Consider the following 13,662-nt stretch of genomic DNA (forward strand, 5'->3'; position numbering starts at 1 on the left):
TCAAAGTTTATGATTTCAGGCATTTCTCATGCAGAAACTATCTTTAAATCCTTAAAAAGTATTGTTTTAACATTGAAAATGGGGAAAATAACAGCATAGAATGATATGTAGATATATAAAGGTTAGTTTAGTGCAATAAAATAGATTTTTAAAAATTTGACATTTCAGCATGTTTTGGCCATTTTCTCTGAAACACGATTTGCGACGAATGACTGGTTTGGCTTGTCTTTGCCACATATTAATAAAATATATATACAAGTCATATTTTACTGAGTTGAATTTTACTATGAACTGAGCTTGTACTAAGTTAGTAGAAGATCCAGGCATGAAAGATGATAGATACAATGAGGAAGGTAGCAAAAAAAATCTTGGGCAAAATCACAGGGAAAAGAGATAGAAGAAAGAAAAGAAATCAGAACAAAAAATGGCTTTTCTGCTGTGACAGGAAAAGTTGAAAAGTCCATTTTTTAAGGTGGTAGGCAAAAACCAACTTAGCCTGGGTCAATTTATGACTGTGGAGAGCCACAAACCATCATGCACAGCAATGATGACTGTGACGTCTACAAATCCCCAAGAAGAGGCATGCCTGGGCTGATTGAACTGGATGAGGAAACTGTTAGCTGGTTGAAGACAGATCTTCCACTGTCATTTTGAACTTAAACGAATGAACGAACAAATCCTCATTATCAGTGGGTGGTGGGCTTTTTGCAAAACAAGAATTAGTCTCCCTAAATACAGGATATTGGCAATTAAGATAGCAATTATATTCTCATCCTACTGAATTGAGCTTACAGTAAAAACAGTTAGCAAGTTATGACTTAATTTATAATTTTGATAGCATTACTATCATTATTTTCTTGTAAACTGCTACAACTTTAACTTACAGATGCTACAAAAACGTCTCCAATTTCACCAATTTCATCCCAATGTTTGACACGACTTGAGAGGGCAATCTGGAACATTAAGTGACACTGGTAGATGCCTCGTATTCGGTAGAAAATTGTCTTGATTTTTTCCTTCTCCAACAACGGTGGTTCTCTCTCTAGGAGAGGTTTTTCGTAAGACTATAATATATTTAAAAAATAATTCAATTGAATAATATATGATAATATCATAATACAATTAGTTATTTCACTATTAAACAATTAATAATTTATATAACTGTGGATAGAAAAAAAAAAATCTCCTACATTTGTTTAAGTACAAAAACTTCATGAACCATAGTATTATTATAAATAATTATCCAATAACAAAGTAGGGTTGTAGCTGTCAAAAACTAAGGGTGGGTGATAGAAATTTTATTTTATTTTATTTTTTTTATTTTTTTCTTTATTTTAGGTGATAACAATGGTAAACTCTAAATAACAAAAGTGGATTATAATGATGGGGAAAGGGTTTAATAAAGGTAGGTGGAAGGCCATGGAATTAGTTTTAGACTGTGTGGAAAACTTCAAGGCTGGGTGGCTCTACCAACCATAACTAAGTCCCTGACAAAGCAAAAAAAAAAAATGTCTAAAGTTTATCACCCGTCCAATCAGAAGACAGTACAAGTTTTTCAAATGCAAAAATCAACCAATCAAAACACAGCACACTTTCTCAAGTCCATATATTCACCAATCAGGAAACAATAACTCATCCATGGGCTGTATTTTTATAACTATGATGCATTTTTTCTATCGGTCAATGGTACAAGGAAGCGAGTACACTCTCACCTGAATTAAACGTTGTAATGACATCATGTACGACTTCTCGCTGTCCATGATCGATTGTAGGATGTGACGACGGACTACTTGTCCCTGGGTGAGACCCTCAGGCTGCGGGGGAAGCGTCGGAGGAGGATGCTTAGCCTGACAGAGCTTCACATCGTAGATGTGTATTTCCTCGGGGTCTGTCAAAGATATAAAATTAAAACAGATTGATGGATGGTATAGTGTTGATTGATATTATGCTTGACTATTAGCCTGACTATTATGAGCTGCGTATTCAGTTGTGCTTATAATAAAAATGTCAAAAAACTCAAGATATACACTTAGTCTTTACTATAGAAAGAACACTGACTATATTTACATCAACAGCAGCAACAATATTATTATTATAACAAACATAACCAAAATATCATAATAATGAATAATGCAATAATTAAGAAAAATAATAATGCTAACATTAATAACAAAATCAGTTATGATAACAAGAGAGCTGCTTAGCTCAGTTGACTAAACTCGTGGTAGCCACTGTGTGTGCGCTGAACCATGGAGATCACCAGGTCTCCGGTTCAATTCCAGTCGCTGCTCTTCTTGTGTGCTGAAGGGCTGAAATGCAGATTATGGTAGGGCACAGTGTTTCAGATGAGATGTATAAACCTTTGGTCACATGTGCATTATAGCACGTGTGCACGTTAAAGAACGCAGTACACTATTCAGAAAAGAGTAAGGGACTGTATCCCAATGTACTGTCCAATCACCTCCAAAAAAACCCGACTGGAAATAAGTCTTCTTCAGACTTTCATGGGTTATCCTTGGTGTTTAAATCAAATAAATCCATCCATCCAACATAACTTATAATTTTATTATTATTCTACGAGATTTTTATAGCGCACATAATCAATTATGGAAGACCTGTTCAAGGTGCTTTTTTTTCTGGTCATTGTGAACAGAATCATAAAGTTTAACATTTATAAAATAATCATTTGATGATGACTGGTTTAGAATCACAGGTTTCATACTAACAACTATAGAGTTGTCGGTATGAGACAACACTAAAGTTAAATATAAAAGAACTAAAAAAAAAATTGCAAATATTAAAACCAAATCAAATGCCAATGTGTGTTTGCAGGAAGTTTTATCTAATGACATTTCACACACAATGCTACTAAGAAATAGCCAATTTGCCTACAGACATTTTGTCGATACAAAAGAGGGTAAAAAAGAGCTTTACGTTTTCCCCCCCCGACAAAACACCTGTTGTTAATTATATGTCCACAAAAAACACTGTTGAATTATATACTGCTGCAAAAAAAAATTCCATTCCTCCAATTTCCGTTGATGAAAAATCCTAGAACGGTCAAACTTTATACTGATTTTTGTTTGATTATCCAAAAACTAGTTTTTGCAAATTAATAATTACACATCATAGACAGTGGCTATTGTTATACACTGTTCTTAAATTAATTCCTAATTCTGATTGGTTGTTATTGCCTGTATGAATTGGCTGGGACCATAACATCCAATCAGAATTTAGGAATTCATTTAAAACTGGTGTAGCAATAGTCACTGCCAATACAAAAACATGAAATTTCACCTTCTTCCAAATCTTCTTCTTTGGTTTGCGCTTTTGATGCATATGTGCTGCGACCACCGAAAAACAGACTTCGTACTTTGTCTAAACTTCGTTTACTTTTCACCTGGGAAAAAAAAAAAAAAAACCAACACAGAACTTAGTCTGGCAAGTAAGAAAATCTAGATTTAGAATCCCTTTTATAATAAAAGTTTGAATAGTTTGAATTTACAATCTTCCTCAGCATCTCCTGAATTACGTAAGAATTAGTAGAAATATGATCCTTGGAGATAATAACATCAATCACAACAATAACAATATTAATAATAATCAAATATAACTTAAAAAGAGAATTGCAGTGCTATTGCTTTACCACATGAATTGTGATACCATAAATAACTTAAAGTGAATAAATTAATAAAAACTAAAAAACAACTAAAATTAAAGTGAAGTCTGTAGGAAAAAAGGAGAGGGGGAAATTTTAAAATAATGCAACAATCGATAACAGTAATCATATTAGAAATAATAGTAAATTAATAATAACAACAAAAGCAACAACGGCAAAAGCAACAGCAACATCAACAATAGCAACAACAATGTTATATTAGATATAATGGACAATATTTTTTATCAATGTCAATTCTTAATCTATTTGAAAATGTAGATATCCTGAACATAAAGTCCTTGTTCCTAATTGGCTGAAGCAACATTTGTTAATTGCAGACCCATAAGCGACAGAGCTTGTTAGGGGAAGGGGAAGTAGCTAGTTATTCTCTACCACAAATCTGGCCTCCACCCTCAGCCCCGTGGTACATTTGCTCACCTTGTAATCCCTGAATTATGTGCTTTGTGAACGACATGATTCAAGATTCAAGAATTTATTTGCTGCAATAATCATCATGGGCTAATATTCGCATAAAATTACATGACTACTAACATACAATACTGATTTTCCTTATTGCACAAGAAAATCATACACCCTTCACTAAACTTCAAAATGGCAGTTCTTCAACACTATTACTAAGCAGATGGCCTTTGCCTTCTTATGCAAGTCGACGATGACATTAAAAAAAAAAATACAATTTGAACACATGAAAAAAAAAATTCCCGGAAATGAATTAATCAAATATGATTCATTGTGAGATCTGCAGGTGAGTATTGAAATGCAAGCAGACAAACAAAAGGGAACAGCATTACCGTTTAGATGTACAGTATTTCGTTTAATCAGATAATTAAATTTGAGTTAATAATTGTATATTTCCCAGTCATAACATTTAATATTCTACTAATTTGAAGTTTATTTACTAATTAGCAATCTTCAACACTTTCATATATAATAAGTGGAAATCCATTTCACAAGGCAAACATATATTGTATACAAATGATGCTCTACACATAATGAGTTTTATTAAGGGGCTTGGGAAGCGATTTTTTTTTTGTGAAAAAAATCTTATTACTTGACAGAACTTGAACCCAGGTCCACGGGATTGAAAGACAAGCACCTTAAATATGTGGCAAAGACAAGCCAACAGCCAGTCCCTGCTAACAATCAATTTTTAGTTATTAATAATGGGTGAAGCAGTAAAATGAAAGTTATAAAATGGCAAAAAAATCATTTAAATCTGACATTTCGTTACAAAGTTACAGGAGTTTAAACACATGGCTGTTTAAAGAACAGTATTTGAGGAATAGGCCTTCAAAGATTTCGGCCATTTCTCAGGCAGAGATGGTTGGGAGACAAATACATCGCCACTGTCTGTGGGTACCATACTTGATGATGCGACAGTCTGCTTCTTGGTGGCTATCTGAGTGGACAGATCTGTTTTACACGTCTTGTCATATTGTGTTCGCAATGGATTCACGTCGGCCAACGAACGTCGTTGAGCGAAAAATCTAGGAATTGAGTCTTATCTGAGGCTGACAACTTGTTGGTATCATTTGACTAAGTTACCCATGAGCCACAACAGAATATCCCCAAAATCAGCAAGCATCACATATACCAGAAATACTAAATGTCTGTATGTTTGTGTCTAATGTCCGCAAGTAGACACTTTGCTATAATCTTTCCTGTAAGTTGTAAAAGTAAATCCAGTTGGAAAAAATGATGGGATGTGTCATAGGCATAGATAGAAATAACAGTCTTCCAAAATTAAAACTAGGAAATATGATTAATCTGTTACTTGTAGTTATTCACGTGAATTGCCAACACAGAAAGCATGGATAGGTCATGCATGAGTTCAGCTTCACTCACATCGTATCCGAACCAAAATTCAGAAGGCGTTTTCTGATGCGCTAAACGCCGGCGTCCCAATTCTTACACAATGATTCAATTTTCTGATTCGGTGTTAATGCACCTTTAAAAGTAGCCAAAAAAAAACAAAACCTTATCAATTAGTAGACACACGCTCCTACTGCTTTACACTGACTGTGTTATTATCTGCCTGAAGTCACTGGCAATGGTTATCATCTCAAATAGCAAAATGCATTAAGATGTGTTGAAAAGGCTCATTAAACCAAATCTCCCTGAAGATTCTTCTCTCAACCTGTGGAGACCTGCACTCCTTGATACTAGGTTCAAGGGGCCAGTGAGTTGACTTCCAGCTGCACGATTATAGAATACTTCCAGAGAGTTGAGTGTACCGTCCACTGGGGTTTGATCCAGCGATCAGGGTAATAAAACATAAAAAACATCAATGTTGAACTTCCTTTCGCTACTTTTGATAGAATGAGTAATTTCCAATGTGCCTATGTATGATCTATATTTTGAGATGAACACACATATTACATTTAACAAGATGCAAAGAACAAGCGATGAACATTATTCATATAAGAAGTAATACTAAGTATAAGAAAATTAAATTGATTAAAATAAGGCTGTTTGCATTCAATAAGCTGTAAAGATAAAGAAAAGGACAGACACAATTCCTTTCTTATAGCACCTAATAAGATGAAATTGGTAATAATTAAGACTAACTATTCAACATTATATTCTAGAATAGGGTCAGTTCAATTACGATTTACTATCTATTTAAATGTTTAATTATTATTATTATTATTGTTATTACAGTATATATCACGGATATAGAGGCATTTCAATATAAAGATAAATAGTTATAACAATATATAAAACAAAGGCTTAACAAGGTTGGATACTTATCTCCAATTTAATAAAATGTTAACAAACAACTCTGGTTAAAAGAGAATTCATCAGCAAGAAAGATTTCACAGCAAGACTGTTAAAAGTGACCACCTAGGATTGTAATAGTAAAAAGACAGACAGACAGACATAGAGACAGACAAATAGATAAATACTGTAGAAACTTTCATGGATGCTCTTACAATGTGAGAACAATAATTTCCTTGATGGCTAAGTAAACTAATAATAACCAGGTTCCAGAGGCAAAAAAACCTGATTTTTTTTTATAAAGACAATTGAGGGGTGCTTGACAAAAAACTCAAGAATGGTTTATGAGACAGAGACTTTTTAATATTTTTAAACTGGGGTAAATGGATGGTTACACCCCCCCCCCCTTTTCCCCAGTTTTTAAATATTCCAAAATCTATATCTAATTAACCAATTACCAGTTTTTTGTAAAACACTCCTCAAGCGTCTTAGAAAAATCAGTTATACAACATATCAAATTTTTTTTCCTTCGGAGCCTGGCATTAAACATAAACTTGTGTAAAAAATTACTTGGGAGAAATTATCTAACTACCAATAAAACCTAAAAATTTGAAACAACCGTAACGTAAAAGAAGAAATGAACAAACCGGCACTTGGTATTTTGCGAGAAATTCTCACAACTTCAGACACAAAAACATATGCATTACTAGTAATGAATTAGCAATTAATGAAATATGCGAGATTACATTTTAGAATACATCATCTCATAATTACCTTCAAACTACTTCGCAGATGCTTACAACATCCTGTAATATCACGAGACATTCTCACGGTTCCGGAGTATTTTCCTAAAAGCGAATCTCCTACGGGTTTGGAATGTTCTATGTGGATACCGGTATGGAACGCTGCAACTCAGTTCATGGTATAATATCATAAGTACCCTGGCAACCTTCATCGGTTTCCTCTTGAGTTAATGTAATTAAGTAACCAACTAAAGGCAGAGAGCCGTATGATTCACAGCATGAGCCCCACGTGCAGCTAAAACTTCAGTTATAATCCTGTCCAGCATGGATCTATGCGACCATAATGTTCACTGAGGTTAAAGGTCAATTATCTACGAGAGGAATCATTCCAACTTCTTGTGCTGAAGATTCCGGTTGAAACCTGACCAGCGTCAGGTTTTAATTGGCGTCTGATCAACTTGGCTCCTCGAGTATAACCCTCATATTGAGAGTTAGGCAGGTTAAGGACAATGTTTATATCATATGTGTCCACTATATGTGGGCGTTAAGTCAAATGGTGCTGCAGTTTGACTACCGCGAGTTCCCAGACCAAATTTCCGATTTCCAATTAGAAAGATTACAAATTATTATTTTCACTATCCGATACATCTTGTAATGTCTGCCATTGCACATTTAAACCATCTACCTTACTTTAATCATATGTGGCACTCTCTTTCACGGGATAAACTTACAGATCAAGTCCCACTCGGAGGCATAAGAAGTGGATTTGTTTTTGGTTCCGAGAAAAAATCTTATAAAAGTTGACAGGAACTGAAACCAGGACCTGGGTTAATATATGGACATCAGTGCCATACAGTTTTTTAGATTGATTGATCATGGGATGATAAATTAAATGTAATAAAATATTATTTAACAAAACATCACCTACTAAAGATAAGAAAAGCCCTAATACTATATTGATATCTGAATTTTTTTAAAATTACCTTGGCCTGATGCTATAGACTGTAGCAACTACAATCAAGCAGCTCGGCTAAATCAAAGCTATATGGACTACGATCGCATGGGGAAATACAAAAAACCAACAAGGAGAGCTACTGTATGATAAGCTATAAGATGTGATAAACTAAATTAAAATGTACCATGACTTGGCTTCACTAATGTAGCAACAAATTTTAAACATGGATAATTCATTGCTGCATGCCCTAGCATTACACAATGTAGCGAGACACAGCTACGAAACTACCAAAAGCCATATTAAATGTAGCATGGTTTGGTGACATTAAAGATAGCAACTCATAGACCGGAAGCTTTAGATAAATCATAGCTACTACAATATCACAATATATGAAGAGTCAAATGAAGGATGCGTCAATAATGTAAACACTTATCCTGGAGCCAGTAATTATTATCATTCCAATATGTGGTGATTCAATGCAAATGGCAGATTTTAATAATTTATTCCAAATGTTGGAATAACCTGCCAACTACATATTTTGATCAATATATATTTGAAAATCATAATTAAGAATTTTTCAGACAACACTAATATGGAGGATTCTTGCAATTGTTCAGAAAACAACAGATTAAAATGAAATATATAAAAATATATAAATATCAGTGGTACAGTGGAAAGCGTAATACAAAAAAATTTGTTTTAATTTAAATTTTCATTTTTCGTGGCGGATGTTGCACTTACTGACCAAAAATAAAAGTTTATTTTTAATCAAAATCACCACTGGCATTAGGAGGGTTCGCTAAACAAGGTATAACAAAAATTCCATTTTCAGTGAACATAAAACTATCCTATAAAATTGTAATTAATACGAAAAATATATTGTATCATATACACTGAAAATTTAGACTGGAGATTATTTAAGACAACATCTGTCAATATTACCCTTATTTATTGCACCAAAGGATACAAATATTTTCAAGAATGTAACATTCTACAAATTTTTATCATTATACAACTCATTAATATCAACTTGCATTGAGGGAAAAAGTCCTATGTGTGTGGGTTGTGACAATTTATTGAAAGTTTATCTTTATTAGTGGTGTTCCAAAGGAAGTAATAAATCACAAAATGTCCCCTCTAGGCCAAGGCTTTAATTACAAGAGAAAAAACATAATGAAAAAAAAAAGGAATTTATATAATATATACACTGGGTTATCGACACAAGCTAAATAAACTTATTAGGCAATTTTTACACAAGGCTGGAACAAGACTGACATGCAAGCTATGATAAGTACAATGATAATTGACTGATAATTTAAACATTAAAGACATGCAAATTGTGGTGATGCAAGATGAAAAAAAAAACATGAAAAGCTGATGAAAGAATGAATTGCGTTAATGTGACAAGCTGAATCATGCAGATATGAATCATTTAGCAGGAAAAAACAGTGAAAAAAAAAATGAAATAACATAAACTGACATTCTAGGTTAAAATGACTATTTAGTATTAAGTAAAACTTTATCTACATTTTAATCTTAATCTGAGTACATAGCCTTATGTGGTTCGAATTAAACATTTAAAAATTATGCCTAATTAACTTCTACCGGACTTTTTTAAACGTGCAATTAAATGAAAATTAATATAATGAATTGATATAAAAATAAATTTTTTTATATTAACAATTAGTTAGGTAAAACATAAATAATTATGAATAGAAAAAAAAAATGTGTTGCATAAGCCTGACCATATTTTTCTTCAAATCTAGGGTCAACTATTTTTTTTTTTCAAAGAGCACGCAATAGGATGTTTCAAACTTTAATTAATGAATTTAATTAATTATAGACTTTAGCCTTTGTGGTACACAAGAATTAAGACTAAAAAAAATCCTAAATGACTGAGTGACCCATTAACACTGTTTCCAAATGTCTTTTAAGCCTATTTGATCCAACTTCTGTCATATTATAGCATTTTAAAATCCAAAATATATGTATTTTGGCATTCATAAAATATTGTATGTTGAAATTTGTTTTCGCGTAGTTCCTACAAGGATAAGCAGTTTATTTCAACATTAATTAACTATAATTTGACCTCTACGGCAAGTGTGACCTCTATGGAAAGATGAAGATTATTCAAAGATTCTCCATACACCAAGGCTTTAAATTATTTTTGTGCTAATTAAGTATTCATAAAGTTATATTTAAGTGACCACAGTGTCAAAACAAGAGTAAAATCTTGGCAATGTCAATCGGAAATTGTGCATATTTCAATGTCAAAAGAGGCTAATGCAAATATACAACCGCATCTTCAAAGGCAATGAGAATTTGTTTTCGAGACAAATTTTTACAAATAAGGACACTCAACACGTTGGCTGCCAGCGATGAGTATACTCGTTCACAGGGTGTTGCTGAGGGTGCCAGGGACGAGTATACTCGTCAAAATCGCGTTAACATTCTAGCGTTTATAACTTCTTGTGGAACCACAGACTCAATGGCTGGTAGTTTGGGGAAGATACACCTAGATGATACCGTACACATGACGTATGTATGTTTGTTGTGTTATGTTGCCGGTAGTACAATCGAGTGGCACAAGTGGGGGCACCATTTGAACATATATACCAACCAATGCAAAAAAGCGGACGAGATAACTTGCACTTGGCATAGTCAATAAAACGTTCTATTACTGTGCCGTCGACGAGTAAACTCACCCCCAATTACTTTTCTGCCAATTTATTAGACACATCATTTCGATGATGATAATAATAATAATAATGATATATGACTAGATAAAATTTCAAAAAATTATGTTTGTATATGTAAACTTGTTTTTGCACACAGGAAGGAACCTTAAAAAAGGGTCTGGCAGTCAACGTGTTAAAATTAAATCATAGCCTGATTGGATGTTTTTGTTTACTACTTTTAAAATATCATACTTGTATTCTGTGGCTCAACGAGTTTTGCCTTAACTAAATTTATTCACATTAAATTTGTCCTGTATTATTAAAGGCCTTGATGGACACACTACATCTCTAACTTCCCTTCCAACCCTTCAGCAATTTAAATCCGCAATTCAAATTAATTATGCGCAAACACAAAACTGCACCCCGTGGCGTCATGGTTCATTGATCTGTTGCCGTGTTTCACAATCAAGATGAAGACATACTATAATTGTGTTCTGGTTCATAGAAGGCAATACTCGTATACTACTGTATAGCTCATTAACAAATATTGTATCTAAAGCCTCTTCCAGATTGATGTAGCCGCATTGCAATAGTTTGCAGGCTGGCATATTACCGGCAGATAAACTTTCGCACAGACGTGTCTTTGTTATTGCAATATTGCGGTAGTCTTGATGCTTTTCTGAAAGAAAGTGTCCAACACAATGGCGTAATTTGGCAGTTAAAACTTTAAATACCAGATTAGCTCATTGATTCAACTTCAACCTTGCCTCAAAGTGCAGGCCAGCTTAAATACTGCAAAATCTACCTGATCATTTTAGACAGAGCAAGCCAGTGGTTTAGTCGAGAGACCAAACAGTAATAGAGGGACACGCGAAGTACAGCCTTAAAATCAATGCCGGTTCAGGCCGCCCATTGCCCAGAGTTCAGTTGGTAGAACCAAGTACCAGTAACAGTTAATGCAATATTGCAGCAATAGGGTGTTAGGCGGTTTAAAGTAAACCAGCATGCTGGTGTATCAATCTATTTAGACAGAAAACAATCCCGGTGTGTTTACCGTAATACTTCTGTAGTGTCTGAAATGGGTTTCATATACTAATGCACATACTTGAGCAGGTTCAAGAAACCTTCAAAATTGCACTATACATTAGTACTTAAAGATTCATTAGTGGTTTTGCAAAACCCAGTGACTGATATACTGATTTTATGTGAAACTTTTCAATTATTAATTATGTTTATGCTATCAATCGCACCCTTTAAGAGTAAACTATGGAAATTTGGTTTCAGCAGCTATACAAACGCAATTAATTCTCTTGTAGTTGCTTTGGGAGACAAATGTAAATGAACGATTGATACAGTGGCGAAACGCTACATTTCGAGATGAAAAATTAAGTAGGCGGACACGCGGCTTCGTACTTAAGACGCAAGCTTTCAAATATTAAGGTGATGGATTCAAATCCTACAAAATGAGTTTTCTTCTAAAGTTGGCTAACTGGTCATAGTTGACTGTGTGTGCGGTGAACCATGGAGATCCTTGCATAATCTTGGTACCCGGTTCAATTCTCATTACTGCTCTTCTTGTGATTGCAATGAAATTCAAGTTTTTTTCTACAGGAAAGGAAATTTAACTTGTTTTTTTTTAATATTTAAGTATATATTACATACACATAAGCAGTATATGTTTCATCCAAAATATACATAGCTACATTTAGTTCCACTCTATATGAAAATGTCTACAAATAATGTTAATAATGAGAGTGAATCGGTGTTTAAAACAGGTATCAATTGTATGTAAAATTGGTGTTACCGTATATTTAACAAAAAATACTATGAAAATGGTTGAAATGTTCCAGTGTTTTCCCTAAGAATCATGCAGTATTAGACATCTACTAGAATCCTATTCCTACTTTTGTTTTTTCCCTTCAGAAATAAACTCAAAGAATAAATAGGCAAGAACTTGTTATATATACTTAGCAAACTTTATTTTTGAAAGACCTTCAATCAAAGGTGGATATAATAATTATAATCAGTGGATGGTAGTTTGTGGACCCAGGTATAAAAAAGACTAGCAGTGACTATATTTGTGATCTACTAAATTTTCATTCAATAGTAAACAATGCATGCAAAAAAATAAGTATGATTTACTATACTAAAAAGATAAAGTAAAACAATTAGTAACAAAACAAAAATATACTTTACAAAACACAACAATTTTTTTAAAACGAAATGTTAAAATATTAGCTATTTAGCAACTTACCCATTCCACCAAGGGTGACTGCTAAGCAAAACAAAATGAAAAAAAAAAACTATATGGTCATAGGCTGATAAAAAATATGAATATGCATAAACCACAAATAAATAAGAAATATTTATGATTATTGGCTGAGAAATATAAATATCCATAAAAAAAAAAAAATTAAACTTGATGGGCATTGGCTGAAAGAAATATGAATATGCATAAACCAGAACTTAATATAAACCTATGATAATTGGCTGATAAACCACATATAAATTTTAGAAAAGTTATGGTTATTGGCTGGTGGAAAATATGAATATACAACAAATTAGACAAAACTGAATGACCAATGGCTATATGAAACCGGAATGCATAAATAAAAAAGGTCAAAGACTACATCATCTTTACATCATTATTTTGAAATATCAACATTCATCCTATGGTTGTTGAAAATGCAAGTATATATATATATGGATAGTTTATTTGACTAGTCTCTGCAATTAACACCCTTGGTTCTTTATTATTGTAGATACTCAGTATGCATAGATAAATAGACCAATCATTTTACAGTTTTATAAGTATTTCTCATTTGCTCTCTGTCAGCTTTATTCTTTTTTGATAAGACAGCCTATATTATATTGATTCATGATGTTTTC

General features: G+C 33.1%; 1 protein-coding gene across 9 annotated transcripts in view; it reads right to left on the reverse strand.

Annotated features, from left to right (window-relative positions):
- LOC117109397 (rho guanine nucleotide exchange factor 10-like) overlaps positions 1-13,662 on the reverse strand; it is a 128,570-nt gene that overhangs the window by 69,558 nt on the left and 45,350 nt on the right. For 7 of the 9 annotated variants that reach the window (XM_033251729.1, XM_033251733.1, XM_033251732.1 and 4 more), the window contains 4 exons: positions 13,028-13,048; positions 3,298-3,400; positions 1,713-1,888; positions 885-1,064 (listed from right to left, as the gene is read on the reverse strand). In XM_033251729.1, the coding sequence (XP_033107620.1) occupies positions 885-1,064; positions 1,713-1,888; positions 3,298-3,400; positions 13,028-13,048 (480 nt within the window). The remainder of the gene's footprint in view (positions 1-884; positions 1,065-1,712; positions 1,889-3,297; positions 3,401-13,027; positions 13,049-13,662) is intronic. The other 2 variants (XM_033251728.1, XM_033251730.1) reach the window with 2 other exon arrangements.

The sequence above is a fragment of the Anneissia japonica genome, unplaced genomic scaffold (genome assembly GCF_011630105.1).
Source record: "Anneissia japonica isolate Jap-2015-1 unplaced genomic scaffold, ASM1163010v1 scaffold287719_len1884721_cov185, whole genome shotgun sequence".
NCBI lineage: Eukaryota > Metazoa > Echinodermata > Crinoidea > Comatulida > Comatulidae > Anneissia > Anneissia japonica.